General features: G+C 37.5%; 1 protein-coding gene across 1 annotated transcript; it reads right to left on the bottom strand.

Annotated features, from left to right (window-relative positions):
• Nucleotides 1–2,882: 2,882 nt before the first annotated feature.
• Nucleotides 2,883–16,468, bottom strand: LOC127641351 (tetratricopeptide repeat protein 16). The gene is made up of 12 exons (XM_052124315.1): nucleotides 16,282–16,468; nucleotides 16,112–16,202; nucleotides 15,876–16,019; nucleotides 15,040–15,140; nucleotides 14,334–14,463; nucleotides 12,479–12,720; nucleotides 12,077–12,354; nucleotides 11,676–11,817; nucleotides 10,598–10,763; nucleotides 10,285–10,421; nucleotides 10,005–10,140; nucleotides 2,883–3,735 (listed from the first exon to the last, which is right to left on the bottom strand). Exons 1-12 carry the CDS (start codon nucleotides 16,404–16,406, stop codon nucleotides 3,580–3,582), a joined length of 1,848 nt encoding a protein of 615 aa, XP_051980275.1. The 5' UTR covers nucleotides 16,407–16,468; the 3' UTR covers nucleotides 2,883–3,579.
• Between the last annotated feature and the right edge of the window lie 3,505 nt (nucleotides 16,469–19,973).

Below are 19,973 nucleotides of genomic sequence, written 5' to 3'. Positions count from 1 at the left end.
TTTATGACACTTTTATAGTGCTTTTGCATTCCTTTTGATTCTTGAAGGTTCCAGTCCCCATTAATTGCAATTGCATGGAAAAGAGCGACCAATACATTCTATAAAATGTATCCTTTTGTGTTCCAAGAATGAAACAAAGTCATACAGGTTTGGAACAACATGAGGGTAAGTAAATTATGATAGAATTTTCCTTTTAGGGTGAACTATTCCTTTAATTTCTCAAATTAAGTCCATTATGATAATCTCAATCCCTTTTAATTGGCAGACATCACAACCTCAGATGAAGGAGAAAGCAAGGACAATCTGGACCACTCCCCAAAAACCCTGGATGCGGACATGTAGTCCTGGCCTACCATTTAACAAGTCCCGGCCATGCACCATCTAATGCAAGAAACTGTGTCTGCTCACAGCACCCTGAAAACGAGGACAGTTATACAACCTCTCATCAGGCCAAGTATACTTTGGACCACTTACTAGTAGGGATAGAATGATACCTGACTGTCACAAAATGTCTGAAAAGGTGCCCGTAATGATAAGTGGGTTTAAAGAATCATTGTAAGAAAAGGATTGTGAAGACCTCATGACAAAAGGAAAGTCCTCATGACCAGGAGAGTTAAATCGCTAGAGAAAAAACTGCTACAAGAGCAAGTACTCCTAAAATCCAGCTGGAAAGTTTATGAGTCACAAAGACACAGCAGACACACTATCTATCCAAAATGAATAAACTTGTCTTTCAAAGGTTCCTCAGTAGAGACCACTAGTCTATGTTTATTTTAAAGATTGCAAAAGGACTATTTAATTCTTTATATTCAACCAATTTGTGCCAGACAGCTCAGATATCAAGGTACAATTAAGCTGTTACTGCAACTAAAACAATAAAGCAGTATATTTACAGTATATTTCAGTAGATAGGAGGTCAAAATTGTTAATTTACCAGGGATAATTAAGGATGATTCCATTTCAGTTTCCTGAAACAACAAACTGGGCAATTATGTGTAAATATATATTTATTTATTGCAAAAGAAAAATACTATTTAATTTTGTGTCTTTTTCATTTCGTAGTTTTTAAATAAAATTGTTTTTCATTATTTGTTTGTGTATTTATTTTGAATGAGCTCTGTTTTCACAGATTTCAAGGAAAATGTACTTATTATATTTGCGGAAACTCAAAGACTTTCTTTGAGGCTTTATCAAAAAATCATTGTATTTCAGACTTCAGTCCATTTAAGTTGCTCCATCTGCACACTCCTTGTTCTCTCCAGAAATAACAAAGGCACGCGGCATGTTTTAAACAAAACAGTCTCCCACCAAACGTGAATGACATTTTTGTCTATAAAGACTTCTTTGACTGAAGGCCAGGCCAAAAGCTCCTGTACCCAGAGAAAGGTGTTTTTGTCTGGGGGGGAAGCTGGCACCTCTTTTATTACACCAGTGTGAAGCACTTCTGGGCTTCTTTATGATCACTCTCTGTTTAAAACCACTTTGTTTTAACCCCCCACGCACACACACACACACACACACACTGTCTGAGGAAACTCCACCAAGTTCCACCTCCACAAATTTCTTTCCAAAGCAAACGCATCTAGACGCTGGTCGGCACCATGGTCTGACTCTGCTCCATAGTCTTCAACGGCCCTCTTCCACTTTACTGGGTTACTGTATTCAAATCAAGAAGATCCACCATTTATTCATTTAAACCGGGGCATCTGCTGTTATTGTCAAGCTGAGGATGCTTTTTTAATTCCTCTCTATATTGGTAGTAGGGTAGGTCACCAAAATGAGCTTCAGTAATTAATGCAAACATTTATAGATATTTAAATAATCCTGATTAAATCCCATGCTTAAATATAGTGCTTGAAATGGTGCTCATTTGCCTCATTGAAATGACAAAGACTATGGCAGGCTAATTTAAAGAAACTTGAGGCAAAAAAGAAGAGTGACCAAGTCTACAAAGGGTTGTAGACTTGAATCCAGAGTTTTGGAGACCTTCTGGAGATCTACCTTCTTGAAGAGTTCATTTCCAAAATTGCTCTATTATACCTGTCTATAATTTTCAAGTGAATCTGAAAATGTTGATAAGTTGGAAGATACGAATAAGAACTGGAAGTAAACTCTGCAAGAATGTAGTAAATCATCAGAAGGGTTGAGCACCACAGGATTTTGGATAATATTGGATAACAAGTTCAACTAGACGCTTTTAGTGAAGCACTTTCATCACAATCTTACATATTCCAAGACTCACTACCATCAAGGATACCTCTGATATTCAAACTGCTGTAATTTTGATCAATTTAAGAGATGTCACAATGGCCCATTTTCACATTTTCAGGTTTGAAATGCAAATAAAAATGCAATAAACTATAGCAGGGTAAACTTCTATAGAGGTACATGGAGACCAAGCAAATTGTTTTGTGTGTGTGCCCACAGTCAGTAGTGGAAATATGACAAATTCACTGTCACTCCCTCAGCAGCTGTATTAAAAACCCAGTCATAGCAGTGTAATATAATCTTTTTTTTAATAGACAAAAGTCTGCTAGATTTACGCTGCCAAATTAATGTGGAAATGCATCATCATAGTCTGTGAAAAGGGTCCATTAGCATCATAATTTTTTACATATTGAGTAATATTAAGACAACTGTTAATTAATGTTAAGTGTGTTTCATAGTTCAAGTTTGTCCAATATCAACAAATCTAGGTCTGTCTGTCTCCTCTATGGGCTAAAAACATGTGTGTCACGATTAGCAAGGGAGTATAAAGGCCTGTGATAAAAGTTTGGGATCAGCTGTTAGTGGTGTTTTTATGCTGTTCTCTCTCTCAGCTGCTTCCCCAGCTGCTGAGGACATCTGAGCAGCAACAGCTGCAACAAACATAACAACTCCTCCTGCAATATGCAAGAAATTGACTCAATCAAATATAATGGCAAAAGAATGTCCCTCGGTTTATGAGTTAATGTCCAACAAAACTTCAAACAGTATTCTTCACATTTGTGTCCCTCCCTACCCGTCATATCACACATTAACAGAAAGATACTGAAACATTCTCTACAGGTACAAGTATGTTATTTAAAGGTGCCGTGTGTAATTTGTGCACCACTAGTGACACTAGACATAATTGCACAAAGACTCTTTAAAAACAGGTTTCTCAAACACTCCCCAAATCTGCCATTGGCCAATCAAATTGGTACTGATTAAGCCAGTTTTGCTGTGTAAGGCTGACTGGGAAGCTTAAATAAACAATGTTTTGAATGTGGCACATATAGTTGTCTCTGCATATGAAGTTGGGATACAAGAAAATAGTTTACATCAAAACATTTACAAACTTGATCTTTAAATTTATATTTAAAAAGTTGCAATCAAAAGCAATTGTTTCTGCTGAGCTACTGATAAAGTAAATTAATAATTAATATTTTTTTACTTTCTTTTCCTATTATAGACTCAATTGAGAAATTAATAGAACTCAGACAATTTATAATTTTGCTATGTTATTTAAGCTGTAAGACCAGTGGACTAATGGTGTTATGCATGAAACAGATTATCCAGTCAGCAGAATCACTGAGACTGAATTATTCCATCAAGTCTTCAACAATGGAGCCCAAAGGCCCCAAATTTCTTCCACACATAAGGCCGATCCTGAGTGTCAGGCTCTTCTCGTACAGGGTGGACAGGGGCCAGACTGGGCCCGTCATTGTGCAGGGGCTTCCTCTGGTGCAGAGCTTTTTTTACAGCTTGATTCAACTGACACCATAAACAGAAGAGATTAATGTCACAAGTTAAAAGATTCAGCCTTTCTGAGAAAGCACATATGTTCAGCTGTAATTATATAATAAAATATAACTGCCGCAAACAATTTGATATTTATTGTATTCGTTTTTCCACAGAAATTGCAAAGTGTATTGTTTAAAAACATTAGTATAAATATGTTTTTTCATATAATACATATAAATTATTTATATATTGATGATCATATAAAGGTTTAGGACATCTACTGTGCATGGCATGAGTAATTTGTCCAACAATTGTTTACAGACAGATTGTTTCACTTTTAATTGACTATTTCACAATTCCAGTGGGTCAGAAGTTTACATACACTAAGTTAACTGTGACTTTAAGCAGCTTGGAAAATTCCAGAAAATTATGTCAAGCCTTTAGTGAATTAGCCAATTAGATTCTGACAGACTAATTGGCTAACTGGAGTCAATTGGAGGTGTACATGTGGATGTATTTTAAGGCCAACCTTCAATCTCAGTGCCTCTTTGCTTGACATCATGGGAAAATCAAAATAAATCAGCCAAAAAAACTGAGGGCCTCCACAAGACTGGTTCATCCTTGGGAGTAATTTCCAAATACCTGAAGGTACCACGTTCATCAAACAATAGTACGCAAGTATAAACACCATGGGACCACACAGCCTTCAAATCACTCAGGAAGGAGACGTATTCTGTCTCCTAGAGATGAATGTAGTTGGTAAGAAAAGTGCAAATCAATCCCAGAACAAGCGCAAAGGACCTTGTGAAGATGCGTGAGGAAACACGTAGACAAGTATCTATATCCACAGTAAAAAAGTCCTATATCGAAATAACCTGAAAGGCTGCTCAGCACAGAAGAAGCCACTGCACCAAAACCACCATAAAAAAGCCAGACTACAGTTTGCAAGTGCACATGGGACAAAGATCTTACTATTTGGAGAAATGTCCTCTGGTCTGATGAAACCAAATTGAACTGTTTGGCCATAATGTCCATAATTATGTTTAGAGGTAAACACCATCTCAACTGTGATGCATGGGGCTGGCAGCATCATATTTTTAGAGTGCTTTGCTGCAGGAGGGACTAGTGCACATCACAAAATAGATGGCATCATAAGGAAGAAAAATTATGTGGCTATATTGAAGCAACATCTCAAGAAATCAGCCAGGAAGTTAAAGCTCGGTCACAAATCGGTCTTCCAAATAGACAATGACCCCAAGCATACCTCCAAAGTTGTGAAAAAATGACTTAAGGACAACAAAGTCGAGTCACGTGATACCATGCGAGGAGCAGACGTATGAGCAGCGAGCTCTGGCACTTTGCTAATTTTATTACTATTTCTGTGACAAACTGGTGAGATTTATCATTTCATTGTTGGAATTCCTGAGCATGAAGAAGGCAGAAATTTGGTGAAATTCCTAGATTAGCCATAAACTGGAAATCGAGCGAGCTCACAGGGTCCCGGGTCGGAGATTGGCTGAGGGAGACATGCCCCAATCAATTCTGGCCAAATTTCTGAGATCATCCGATAAAGACCTTGTGTTACGTGAGGCGAGGAGTAAAGGAAAGCTCTCTTGGAAGAACCACAACATTTTCTTGTTCCCAGACTTTGCGAATTTGACAAGAGAGAACATCATCGATTCAAGTGCAAGAAACTCTTACATCAACAGAAGATCGCTTTTGCACTGATGTTTCCGGCCAAACTGAGAATAGATGCTAAGGATTGCCGTAAAATATTTACATTCCCACAAAAAGAATTGGCCTACATAAAAACATAGGAGTGAGTAAGCCCTTTGGGGATTTTCATGTTGCTGTTTAGTTTACCTGTCTCACTGTCCGAGGAAGCTGGGTGCCTTTTTCTTTTCGCTTTGTGCTGATTCTGCATAGTGGGTGGTGTTTGTTTTGTGTAATATTTTTGTCTTCGGGACAGCTTGTGGATGAATCTGCTCATTTGGGTGCTTATTCCTCCGGTCGGCTGGAGTTGGTTTCGTACAATATTCTTGCAGGACATTAGAGTGAGATTGACTGCCCGAAGAACTGAACTGGCTGTTTTTTTTTGGGGGGGGGGGTGTTGGTTCCGCTAGAGGCTGGAGATTGTTTTGTGGAGGAACACATCTTCAAGACAATTAAGTGGATGAATACACGTAGACAAGTGGGCGGGGTTGTGGGCGGGGTTAATGTGCATCGTTTTTGGTGTTTTGGGGAAAGTTCGGGGGTTGATTGTTGCACCAATGTGGAAGGTGTTCTTCATAATTTTATTTTGGACACAATCTAATTTGTCTAATATGTCACACAATTTGAAATGTTAATATGATTGGACTCTCTCTCTCTCCACGTGGAATGTGAATGGACTGGGGCACCCCATAGAAAGAAGGAAGGTTATTTCTTTTCTTAAATGTAAGAAATATGATATAGTGTTTCTTCAAGAAACGCATCTTTTGCTGCAGGATGCTGAAAAATTGGGGAAGATATGGGGTGGGCATTTTTTCTTCAGTGCTGGCTCAAGTAAGAGCAGGGGAGTTATTATACTAATAAGTAAACATCTACAATTCAAATGTCTCAAACAGATTAAATAAATATTACGAAGAGTTATTATTGTTTTAGCAGAAATTCAGGGTCAAAGGTTGATTTTGGCTAAAATCTACGCACCTAACGCTGATGATCATTTCATCTGTTGTTGATTACTCAATTGGAAACATTTTAGTCTTAGATCATGCCCTGGTGAATTTAGAGGTGTTGCCACATATGGAGAAAAACAAATCATATAGTTGGTGCTTTAATGTAACATATGAGACTGCTTCAGCACTGGCTTCAGACTCGAGTCCGTGTGTTCATCACCTCCGCCTGCCGTAAGACTTTCAACCCTTGGACAGACCTCTGTATTCTGCGGACAGGAGTCCCCCTTCAGCAGGTGTGCCGACGAGTTCTGGTCACCACAGACGCCTCCAAACAGGGTTGGGGCGCCATGTGCAATGGGCACGCAGCCGACGGCTCCTGGACGGGGCCCAGGCTGGGTTTCTCCTGATAATACGGGGCAAGCACCTCTTGATTCGCTCAGACAGCACCGCTACGATAGCGTACATAAATTGCCAAGGCTGCGTGCGCACTTGTTATATGTCACAACTCTCCCGCCATCTCCTCCTTTGGAGCCAGCAGCAACTCAGGTCGTTTGTCGCGTTCACACACATCCCGGGCAACCTCAACACGCCAGCGGATGTGCTGTTGCGACAAGGCACGCTCAGTGGAGAGTGGAGGCTCCACCCCCAGCTGATTTGGGAGCAGTTCGAATTTTTTAGCTCTTAAGCTACAGAACTGGCTCCACTTTTGTTATTTTTTCCAAGTTTATACAGAATCATTAAAGAATGGAAAGCTTCCACCAACCATGACTCAAACCCTGATCAGTATGATTCTTGAAAAGGCCAAAGATCCAAGCGAATGTAAGCGATACCGTCTAATTTCCCTGATCCAGCTAAATTGTCAGCAAGACGAATATTGTAAACAAATTTGGCCAACCGTTTAAGTAAAGTTATGACATCTCTTATACATTTAGATCAGGTGGGGTTTATTTGGGGTCCAAGCTCTTCTAATAACATTAGGCATTTCATCAATATCATGTGGTCAGTGGCGAATGATCAGACTCCGGTCTCTGCCATCTCACTTGACACCGAAAAGGCGTTCAATATGGTAGAATGGGATTATCTTTTTAAAGTTTTGGAATTATACGGGTTCGGGAATACTTTTATTCAATGGATTAAGTTACTTTATAGACACCTGGTAGCAGTGGTACAAACGAATGGATTAATTTCAGATTATTTTACTCTGAATAGGGGCACCCGGTAGGGTTGCCCTCTTTCTCCATTATTATTCTTTCTTGCCCTGGAACCATTAGCAGCCGCGATAAGAAAGGAAGATGATTTTTCAGGAGTTGTGCCGGGAGGTATGGTGCATAACTTTTGCTTCATGCAGATTATATTTTATCATTCGTCTCCGACCCCACTAGATCTATGCCTTGCCTCCACAGAATTATTCATTCCGTTTCTAAGTTCTCAGGATACAGAGTTAATTGGTCTAAATCTGCAGCTTTGGCTCTGACAGCGTACTTTGGCTCATTGGTTGCTTCCACCTGAGAGAGCCCCTCCCTGATTTTGTATTGAACAGAAACTCTTGCCCCCATTTTGCCATTGCAAAGCCTATCTATTAAACTAACTGGAGAAGTTAAGTCAGACCCTGTTATCTCGCATTTGCACACAGTATGGACAAAAGTGTCCAGAGTGTTTAATTCTGACATTTATTTAAATGTTGCCTCAAACCTATGACAGAACACAAACCCAATTTTATTATATATTTGTATGTCTATGTCAGTTGGCTTTTGACCACTGGAGTGCTTGTTTGTGTCGCGCGGAGGTGGGGGGGTTAATGTTTGGGGGGAGGGGGTTATGATTTCATGTGGTTTGATTTGCATTTTCTGTTACATCGCATTTTCTGTTATATATATGTGATTCGCTGCATGGAATAAATAAAAATGGTTAATAACAAAAAGGACAACAAAGTCAAGTTATTGCAGTGGCCATCACAAAGCCCTGGCCTCAATCCTATATAAAATGTGTGGGCAGAACAGAAAAAGCATGCATGAGCTAGGAGGTCTTCAAACCTGACTCAGTTACACCAGTTCGGTCTGGAGGAAGAAGCAAAATTCAAGCAACTCATTGTGAGAAGCTTGTGGAAGGCTATCCAAAACATCTGATCTAACAATTTAAAGGCAATATTACCAAATAATAACAAAGCGTATGTAAACTTCGGACCAACTGGGAATGGGATGAATGAAATAAAAGCTGAAATAAATCATTCTCTCTAGTATTATTCTGACATTTCACATTCTTAAAATAAAGTAGAGATCCTAACTGACCCAAGACATGGAATGTTTTCTACAATTAAATGACAGAAATTGTGAAAAACTGAGTTTAAATGTATTTGTCTAAGGTGTATGTAAACTTCTGACTTCAACTGATATATATATATATATATATATATAAAACACTTACCTTTTAGTTTACATTAAAAGTCTGGAGTCACTAGGATTTTTTTGTTTGATAAATGTAATACCCCAGCAATTGAAAGACATTGTTTTTCAATTTCCAATCTTCAATAAGAAGCACAACCGTTTTAAAGGGTCCTAAGATAACAAAAAGCATTTCTCTAACACCAAATTAGCACATCATGTATTAGCACAACTCAGTGTATAATTTTAGCTATATTCCTCTATAGAGTTTCCAATTTTCTAGCTCACTAACGAGCTAAGGACATTATAGACCTAACTTTCCTAAAGTAAATGTAACGTTAGGTGACAGGTTGTTAACAAGCTGTTTTATACTGGGTTTTGTTTTTTGACAATGTTATACATTATTATAATATTATTATTATCTCACATTATTTGTCATTTATCAGTATGTACGGGGTTAGGGAGTAACGGAATACATGTAACTGGATTACGTATTTAAAATACAAATAAGTAACTGTATTCCATTATAGTTGCAATTTGAATAATTGGTAATTAAAATACAGTTACATTAAAAAAGTATTTTGATTACTGAAGAGATTACTTTGCATTTTATTTTCATTTGTTTCATTCAATATTTAGTCGTTTCAAGTGGAAAAGATTTATAAATATAAATGATATGATCCAAAGTGCATTTGAACAGCAGTGAAACACTTTCTTATGATGTGTTACATTCATACAAGTTTGAAGTAAGTTTAAAACAGAAGAAATAGAAATAAACCTTGTGAAATTTGTCAGCTTTACGCTAAGCTAAAATACTATTTCTAGCCATTTTACATGCACGTTACCAGGCACGATCATATTTTTTTTATCAAGAAAATTCACGTTGGATCATAATTTATTATTTTCTAGTAAGACCTTTGAAATTAGGGCAAAAATCTTATTCTTGATAATACATTCTGTATTGTTTTCCTGTAAAAAAAAGAAATCCTTAAAACATGATCAGTTTGATTGATGATGTTTTAGAAACAACACTGCATAAGATATTTATGTTTTTCAGAGAATGTATTTTAAACATGTGTATTTTACTGAACTGGCAGTTTTTGCCTACATGCTCAGAAAGGGGTAGCTGTGCCCCTGGTAATCATAATAGGGTATAGCACTGTAACAATCAGCATTTATACAATATAAATGAGCAAATGCAAGCAATTGTTTATTTATAGATCTTTATATATTTAAATCTGCTGTTAACCAGCATTTGTACCTGTTGTTTTCTCTTGACTAGCTTGTCGTCCACTTCTACTGGCTTCAGCTCCTGCTCTGGTCCATCATCAGCTAGTGAAGCCTGAGAGGCACTTTGTGATTGGCTGTCGTCCTTGGTTAGGTCCATACTACTAATTCTAGCAGAACACAATTCAAGAAATTATTTTCTTCAAATTAAAAGTTGATTTGTAGCATTACAACTACATTAACACAAAACTATTAAATGTTCTGTGGTTAACTCCCAGTGAGTTAAATATGAATGTGTTTAAATGTTTACAAACCTTGACTCCTTAGAGACTGCAAGTTGGAAAGCTTGAATCTTTGCCATCATCTTACATTTCACAAACTGTGCAGATGCAGAGGACATTATGTCATACAAGGAGCATCCTGGGACCAAACTCAACAGCAAGGGCATCACCTAAGCCAGCATAATAGTATAATAAACTCAATTTGAAGACTGGAACAAATAAATCAATGCTCTCTGTGCTTTCTATCATTCCATATCATGATTTTTGTAGACAAAATGTCCTCCATGTTTTATTTAGTACATGTACACCACAGTTGTGTAATGTGATAGAAAGCTGAGAGCCTTGCCTGGACATTAGTGGGATCTAAGGTAAGGACCCTGATGGTGTCCTGCTTGGTCTCCTCCATTTTGCCCACTTTGCTGTAAGCTTTGGCTCGATTTTCATAGTATTGAACTACCCCTGGGCTGTACTGTATTGCTAAAGAAAACCTGTCTGCTGCTTCCTTGTACTTCCTGTAATTAGTGTGAAGGAACATATACATCAGCCACAACATTAAAGCAACCTGTCTAATATTGTGTAGGTCCCACTCATGCCACCAAAACAGCACCAACCCGCATCAGAATAGCATTCTGAGATGATATTCTTCTCACCACAATTGAACAAAGCCGTTATCTGAGTTACCGTAGACTTTGTCAGTTCAAACCAGTCTGGCTATTCTCTGTTGACATCTCTCATCAACAAGGTGTTTCCATTCATAGAACTGCCCCTCACTGGATGTCTTTTGTTTTTGGCACCATTCTCTATACACTCTAGAGACTGTTGTGCGTGAAAATCCCAGGAGATCAGCAGTTACAGAAATACTCAAACCAGCCTGTCTGGCACCAACAATCATGCCACGGTCCAAATCACTGAGATCATATTTGTTCCCCATTCTGATGGTTGATGTGAACATTAACTGAAGCTCCTGACCCGTATATCCATGATTTTATGCACTACTGCCACACAATTGGCTGATTAGATAATCGCATGGATGATTTTTGGTGCCAAACGGGCTGGATTGAGTATTTCTGTAACTGATTTTCCCACACAACAGTCTCTAGAGTGTATAGAGAATGGTCTCAAAAACTAAAAATATCCAATGACTTGTTGATGAGGGAGGTCAACAGAGAATGGCCAGACTGATTCGAACTGACAAAGTCTACAGTAACTCAGATAAACACTCGGTACAATTGTGGTGAGAAGAATATAATCTCAAAATGCTATTCTGAGATGCGGGTTGGTGCAGTTTTGGTGGCACGAAGGGGACAAACACAATATTAGGCAGGTGGTTTGCTGATCGGTGTATTTCTGAAAGAGCAAATGCTGTCAAATTTGAATTGTATTGAAATTCAAACTATTTTTTACATTTCATATTTTAAACCTACTTGTCATTGTAGCTGTGCAGACCAAGGGTGTTGTGAATCATAGAGAGTCGTAGCCAGATAGTAGTGTTGTTAGGGTCCATCTCCTCCGCTTGCTGATAGTCAGCCAGTGCAAAGATCCACTCACACAGCTTAAAAAAACAATCTGGGAAAAAAGGAGATCATGACCAAACAGTAGCTCTTAGTCCAGTTTATCCAGTTTTCTCTGAATAATATAAATTATGTTAAGTCTAGAAAATAATTAAATATAAAATAATTATATATATATATATATATATATATATATATATACACACACACACACACATAATTTAATAGCCATCATTCAGATTATTTTTCTGAGAAATATCACAGTCTTTATGCCACTTTTAACCCAGAACACTCTTTTTTCCCTTAGTCCACACCTCCTCTGTTGATGAACAGCTCACTGTTGTCTCTCTTTTTCTCGATGGACTTGTTCAGCAGCACGACTGCTTCACTGTACAGACCCTTGGAGAAGCACTGAACTGCAAAATCATTGTATGTAAGCACCAGTTGAGTCTGAGCATCTTCTTCTAAATGCCTTGAGTCCTCGTTCATCTCTCCCTGAGGAGATTCTTCTCCAACTCCACAGAATGCAACAGCAAGCTCTAGGTCCTCGACGGCAGCAGTGAAGTCTTTCATACGGCGATACAGAATCCCTCTATGAGAATACTGATTTGTTTACTTATTTCTATTTATTTAATAGGAGTATTATATTTCTGGTGCAATTTTTGCACACAACATACTATCATTTCATCAGATCTATCTATTCTGATGATCCTTACCTAAAGAGGTAGTAATGTGCTTTACTGGGATTATGTTCAAGAGCAGTGTTTATTTTCGACAGTGCATCTGAAAGCTCTCCCATCAGTTCTTTTTCAACAGCTGCCTGATGGGAATTTTCTGCTGCCTCCTTCAGCCTCTTCATCAGTAAATGTGCCTCTGGACAACTCGGGTTCAGCCTAAGTGCTGACCTCAAGTCATGATAACACAAAATCATCTGGGGACATACAGGTGAAACTCGAAAAATTAGAATATCGTGCAAAAGTTCATTAATTTCAGTAATTCAACTTAAAAGGTGAAACTAATATATTATATAGACTCATTACAAGCAAAGTAAGATATTTCAAGCCTTTATTTGATATAATTTTGATGATTATGGCTTACAGCTTATGAAAACCCCAAATTCAGAATCTCAGAAATTAGAATATTGTGAAAAGGTTCAGTATTGTAGACTCAAAGTGTCACACTCTAATCAGCTAAACACCTGCAAAGGGTTCCTGAGCCTTTAAATGGTCTCTCAGTCTGATTCAGTTGAATTCACAATCATGGGGAAGACTGCTGACCTGACAGTTGTGCAGAAAACCATCATTGACACCCTCCACAAGGAGGGAAAGCCTCAAAAGGTAATTGCAAAAGAAGTTGGATGTTCTCAAAGTGCTGTATCAAAGCACATTAATAGAAAGTTAAGTGGAAGGGAAAAGTGTGGAAGAAAAAGGTGCACAAGCAGCAGGGATGACCGTAGCCTGGAGAGGATTGTCAGGAAAAGGCCATTCAAATGTGTGGGGAGCTTCACAAGGAGTGGACTGAGGCTGAAGTTACTGCATCAAGAGCCACCACACACAGACGGGTCCTGGACATGGGCTTCAAATGTCAAACGCCTTACCTGGGCTAAAGAAAAAAGAACTGGTCTGTTGCTCAGTGGTCCAAAGTCCTCTTTTCTGATGAGAGCAAATTTTGCATCTCATTTGGAAACCAAGGTCCCAGAGTCTGGAGGAAGAATGGAGAGGCACACAATCCAAGATGCTTGAAGTCCAGTGTGAAGTTTCCACAGTCTGTGTTGGTTTGGGGAGCCATGTCATCGGCTGGTGTTGGTCCACTGTGCTTTATTAAGTCCAGAGTCAACGCAGCCGCCTACCGGACATTTTAGAGCACTTCATGCTTCCTTCAGCAGACAAGCTTTATGGAGATGCTGACTTCATTTTCCAGCAGGACTTGGCACCTGCCCACACTGCCAAAAGTACCAAAACCTGGTTCAATGACCATGGTATTACTGTGCTTGATTGGCCAGCAAACTCGCTAGACCTGAACCCCATAGAGAATCTATGGGGCATTGCCAAGAGAAAGATGAGAGACATGAGACCAAACAATGCAGAAGAGCTGAAGGCCGCTATTGAAGCATCTTGGTCTTCCATAACACCTCAGCAGTGCCACAGGCTGATAGCATCCATGCCATGCCGCATTGAGGCAGTAATTAATGCAAAAGGGGCCCAAACCAAGTACTGAGTACATATGCATGATTATACTTTTCAGAGGGCTGACATTTCTGTATTTAAAATCCTTTTTTTATTGATTTCATGTAATATTCTAATTTTCTGAGATTCTGAATTTGGGGTTTTCATAAGCTGTAAGCCATAATCATCAAAATTATATCAAATAAAGGCTTGAAATATCTTACTTTGCTTGTAATGAGTCTATATAATATATTAGTTTCACCTTTTAAGTTGAATTACTGAAATTAATGAACTTTTGCACGAGATTCTAATTTTTCGAGTTTCACCTGTACAGACCTCTTAGCTGTTTATAATAGACATATAAAGGGAAAATATGTTCTTGTGGAGAAATGAGTGATGGTCTGACCTGATTGAGCTGGTGGTATAAGCGCGCTCTCAGAGTGAAGAGGTCAGCTGACAGGCCGTGTGTCTTCAGCCAGTTACTGACCAGACGAAGACAGTCAGAGTATTGTCCCAGTGCAGTCAGACAAGCCAAGCTATGAGGAAACATAACAAAGCGAGCAGGATGGAAAATCATGTGCCTGTGCATTTCACATTCTGCAAAAGAGAAAGATTAAACATTGTGGTTTCACAATCAAAGAAGCAGTAGCACTCAATGCTGGACCTTTGGTGATGATGGAGAAAGTTAATGAAAGTGGATGTGACTCCACCTGGTGGTAATTTCCCATGCTAACACTGGTTAGATGGCCTTTGTTATAGATAGTTCACCCAAAATGAAAAATCTATCATCATTTATTCACCCTTGTGTTGTTCCAAACCCTGTTTTTCTTGGAAATCAAAAAGAGATGTTTGGCTGAATGACAGCCTTAGTCACCATTTATCTTCATTGCATATGTATTTATATAATTACAGTGAAAGGTCACTGGTGCTGTCTTTCTACAAAACATCTACATTTGGGTTCAGTGGAAGAAAAAAAGTAATACGAGTTTGGACCAATCTCAGGGTTAGTAAATGATGACAGAATTGACAATTTTCAGTTAATTATCCCTTTAATTCAGATCTTTGTAAACCCACTCTCAAAGACTTGAGCATCTGTTAAGATCTGTACTGACCATCTCATGTGATAAGGCTGAAAAGTGGATTTGAGTTCTGCAGCTTTTGTAAAAGACTCGAGAGCTTCAAGGAACATCCCCACATCATAAAGACACTGGCCCTTTAGGGACAATTAAAAACACATACAATTAAGCAGGAGATTTTAGCTTGATAGCAGAGGATTGAAAATGTGGTTAGGATAAATGCATTTTGTTGTAACTACAGATCAAATGGTAATATAATGCAATAATAATAATAATAATAATAATAATGAAATGCATTAGGGTAGATGGCAAATACATGTACAGTAAAAAAAAAAAAAAAAAAAAAAAACATAAAATATAACATAACATATTTTTTTCCAATATCAAGATTTTATGTAAAATTTGATATATAACAAAACTATATTTTTCATGCTTTCACTGGTCATAATTTCTTTTAAATTTCATATTATTATTAGTAGTATTGCAGTTTACATAAAAAGTCTTGTGATGTGACAAATTAATTTTTCTCCCAATTAATATTAGGTCATTTTATTAGGATTTTATTATGAAGCATAATTTTCTAGCATTTAGAAAATTGCTGTTACTGCATGACATGTCAAGTCAACTACCCATTACCATTTCTTGGATTAGTTATTAGCATGCCATGCTCTGTTTACTAAAATATTTTATAATTAGTTTCAAATTTACCTAATTGAACACACAAGTCAAGCTTCAGTTATATAAAGAATGTCGAATTAATCCATTTCCATCTTTCAAGCTGCTTAAGTGATGCATTTTAATATTTAAGTGATACATTTAGAGATTTACATATCCTAATCTGATTTTTAACCACTGTGAATGAATTCTTGTACCTGTAGGTAGTAGATGAAGCCAAGTCGTTTAGGGTAGAACTTGTTTTGTGGTTCCAGACTGCAGGCATGTCTGTAATCTAGTGCTGCAGACTGAAAGTCACACTGCTGAAGATATGCTTCTGCTCGATCTACATGGAACTGGGTCTGCAGGCAGATTGAATACAACACACACTCAATATTCAGGGCCAGATCATTTTTGAGTACTTACAATCCTTTATGTAGACCAATGGCTCTACCTGATGAGGCTGGAGCAGAATAGCCTTTGAAAAACAGGACACAGACTTCTCAAACTGGGCCAGGAACATCGCATTAACACCTGCTTCATAACTAGAAAAAGTATTCTTCTCAGCTAGACTCTACATTATGGATTATTAAGAATGATTTATAATAATAATAATTTACTTACTGACTATCTGCCTTTTCTTTTATTATGAGCTCCCCTTTATATCGTGGTGTCTGAAAACTGCGGCTGGAGCAAAATAATTTTTTTAATGACGTTTTTCTGGAGGTTTGCTTGCTTGAATCAGACATGACCAGGAATTATACACAAACCTTAGGTGTGCTCTTGACAACAGAGATAAGTAAACTTTTATAACGAGAATCAAACCCTTACGGGAAAATAGCGCTTTATTTTCCCCCCTCAACCAAGTCAAATCGACTAACAGTTCCTGATGTTGGAAAACTTGTGAAAACATTGTAACTATGGGAACACAACAATGGAACGGCAAAAAAGAGGAAACTACAACCACGAAACCTTGTTTTAATGCTGTAAAGGTTCCGTTCCAATTCGATATCGGAGAATAAATGTAAAATCATAAATGAAAATATTTTTATGGTGATGTTACATTGTGTTGAAGATGTAGGTTTGAAAGCGCAAGGCAAATTAAAAGACCCGGACTCTTATTTGGAAATCAATGGCGAAAGTGTTTTTATTTTTGTCAGCGTGCACATCAGCTGATTACAATAAGAATGTTTGACTGAAGTTTTTCACGGGATGCTGAAACATAAAGGCTATAAAACAGCAGTTGGATAAACTTTATAGTATTTTTTTTTTTTTTTCAATATTATAATATGTTTTTATATCAAAGTACTTATATGAGTTTCCTGGCCTTTGTGTGACCCAGGAGAGAGCATAAGAGGTTGCTGCAAAAACCACAAAGAGCACCCAGCTGTAACAAAACATGAGGCTATGGACCTTGAAACACAGCTGACGATAAATAGTCAAAACAACCAGTGGTCAAAGTAATTAAAAAGATAGACTAAAGCCAGGTTTCTACCAGTAAATAGATATCAAAAGGCTCTGTGAGATAATGGTGGCAAATAGTATACATTGGTTACAAAAATAACGAAGGGTCCTAGACATGAGGTAATGCCAGATAACAAAATGTATAGAAGATGAGGTTTTGGACTAAGAGAGTCAGAACGGACAGCTGGCCTTCTCAGGTTTATTGGTTGCTCAGTAAACTTCTACTTTTGACATCTGGAACCCCGGACTCTGAGAGTTTTCTTGCAAAAAGAGAGATTCTTCAACAATTTTCCACAACAACTTTGTGTTTTTGTTAATTATAATCTATGGCATGAAATAAATGACATTTTATGAGTGGTGATCACATGAGAAGTTTGACTGTGATGGATCATGATGATGAGGAGACCAGACAACTGTTTGTCAACGATGAGCAAAGAACAGAGGACAGAACAGAGCTGGACTGGTATCTGGAGTAAGTATGGCACTTTTATATGGAGTTATATATCTGCCACAGTTCTGTGCTCGTAAAATGATATTTTGAGTGCATTACCGTGATAAAGTTGGTTTGACGTTTGAAGTTGGATATTAGACACATATTCAGCCACGAAAAACTTAAATAGATCATTATTGGTGTAGTATAATTGTATACAAATAGGCTTATGTGAAAAGTGTTAAAACGTAGAACAGAACACAGATCGCTGTTTATTTGTTTTTATCCACCTCAACGTGTTGCAAAACTTATGCTATTTTTCCACTGCACGTTATGGTTCAACTCAACTCTACTCGCTTTACTTTTCTGAGCTTGCTTTTCCACTGCTGTATAGAATTCCCTGCATTACCCATCACATTTCATAATATTTTATGGGAATAAAATAGTTCTTCTGATTTTTTATTTCACTTATCTACTTTGGGGTGTTCTGTGTTATATTTGATGTAGTATAGTTAATGTTTCTTGTATTATTTGAATTTCACATGTGTTATGGTGTTTAGTGTTTTGTGAGTGACACTGAGCACTGTGTCATGTTTATTGGTCATTGCTCCTGGAAAGGCCACTGCTGATGAACTGCATGTCATCATGTGCCTTTCTGTAAATAATACGGTGAGTAACAATACATTGTCAAGTGAAAAGCAGATTTTTACAGTTTCAGAAGGTTAAAGTATTAAGTTTATATAATTTGTTAATATAAAAGGTAATTCACCGTTAAATATACAGGCATCAAAATTATATCCCTTAAAGTCTGAAGTATGGTTATTGTATTTTCTGGCAACCACAGCTGCCAGTTTTTACCATAAATTTAACAGGATTGTTTTACAGTGCACTGTAAAAATGGTACACATCTGAAAAGCAGTCACTTTTCTATAACCTCCAATATGCATTTTAGATGTAATATTTCTTATTATATATCATTTTACCTTTTACTCAGACAATTGAATGCTACTTCCAAATAATATTAAACAAAATGGTACAAAACAACACCATTTATCTGCTGAATCACTTCTCGGCTGGTGCCATCATCAATGGAGACTGAGATGCTGTACGCAGACAGAGCCTGCGGAAGGTAGAATTTTATTGTTATACATTGAAGACTTGAAAGCACACCTTTAACAGCCTTTACTAATGTGACAACATCAAACATTTATTTCAGGTGGACTTCAAAATATATAAGGCCATTATAAGCCACTGAAAGTTTTTGGTGAAAGCTTTCAAAATAAAAATATGTCATGGATCTGTAGTCAAAACTCAACTTTGATTTCAAATATAATTTTTTTTCTTTTACTAGTATCTGCATGCATCCTCTGGTCGAGTGATTGTTATTGATCCAGCAGGAAATCAGGAGATGAACTCTCTTCATGCTGCAGCCAGATTTAGGTAAAAACACACCGTTAAAATAATAGCACTAAACCCAAAACAAATAAATAACAATCACTTTAAGTGGATTACCCATAACAGTTTCATCCATTTTTCCTAAAGACAATACTTTAAAATGGTATTTGTGTGCAGTGGCAATGAATGTGAAGTAGCAAGGAAGTATTATAAATCACACAACCCATCAGGACTCTTATAGCTGTGGTGTATTTGTCATGCAGGTATTTTGTTCTCATATTTTAAGTATATTGTTCAAATAGTGAAGAAAACAAATACAATTCTTTCACTGAACAAGAACTATTATTTTGTAGATGGCCATAGAGGTTGTCACAGTGTTCCCTGAAATGCCTTCCACGCTATGTTTTTGACCCTTCGGTTTCCAATATGGAGCAAGTTCGGAAACAGATGGCAGGAAATCCTGACAGAATCAGGTGGTTGAAATCAATGGGAACCAAAAACTGACACCACAAAATTCTTATTGTTTTCTGTCAGCCTCTGTTGCTATTTTGATATCTGTATACTTTTAGTGTTCAGAAAGGGTAATTGCTGTGCACTCTGTGCTTCCGCAAAACACCCTGGAGGTGGTCCAACAACTGATTCGGTAAGTACTTAAGTTTACACTTATAAATAGTAGTATTAATATAATATAATATAAAACATTATTGTTTTTTAGGTTTAATGTCATTCATGTCAGCGATGGTTTCATGTGCTGTGCCTGAACAGGACTCCTGATATATTCCAGAAGGCAAAACAAGCTCAGTGGGGTTGCTATCTTTCGGGTTCATACCCATTAAAATCCAAGCCCATTTACCATAAAGATGTCAAATTAACTGCAAATTACACGAGGCTTATTTTTGGGAGATTTTCTTTGGTAGCTTTTGTATAGAATCATATTATTCTTTTAAACTCAATGGCCAAAACGCTTCTCCTTACAAAGCACTATCATTTTTTAGTCATATTTTGGTTTGCTTGTATATATGCCAGC

The sequence above is a fragment of the Xyrauchen texanus genome, chromosome 4 (genome assembly GCF_025860055.1).
Source record: "Xyrauchen texanus isolate HMW12.3.18 chromosome 4, RBS_HiC_50CHRs, whole genome shotgun sequence".
Lineage (NCBI taxonomy): Eukaryota > Metazoa > Chordata > Actinopteri > Cypriniformes > Catostomidae > Xyrauchen > Xyrauchen texanus.
This window is presented reverse-complemented; position numbering and strand designations above follow the sequence as displayed.

Excerpts from the sequence above, each read along its gene's own strand:
- LOC127641351 (XM_052124315.1), bottom strand. The coding sequence starts at position 16,406 with ATGTCTGATTCAAGCAAGCAAACCTCCAGAAAAACGTCATTAAAAAAA. Across the intron at positions 12,355-12,478 it reads GCACATTACTACCTCTTTAG|AGGGATTCTGTATCGCCGTA; the intron begins GTAAGGATCATC and ends GTATTCTCATAG. Across the intron at positions 10,422-10,597 it reads TAGATCCCACTAATGTCCAG|GTGATGCCCTTGCTGTTGAG; the intron begins GCAAGGCTCTCA and ends ATGCTGGCTTAG.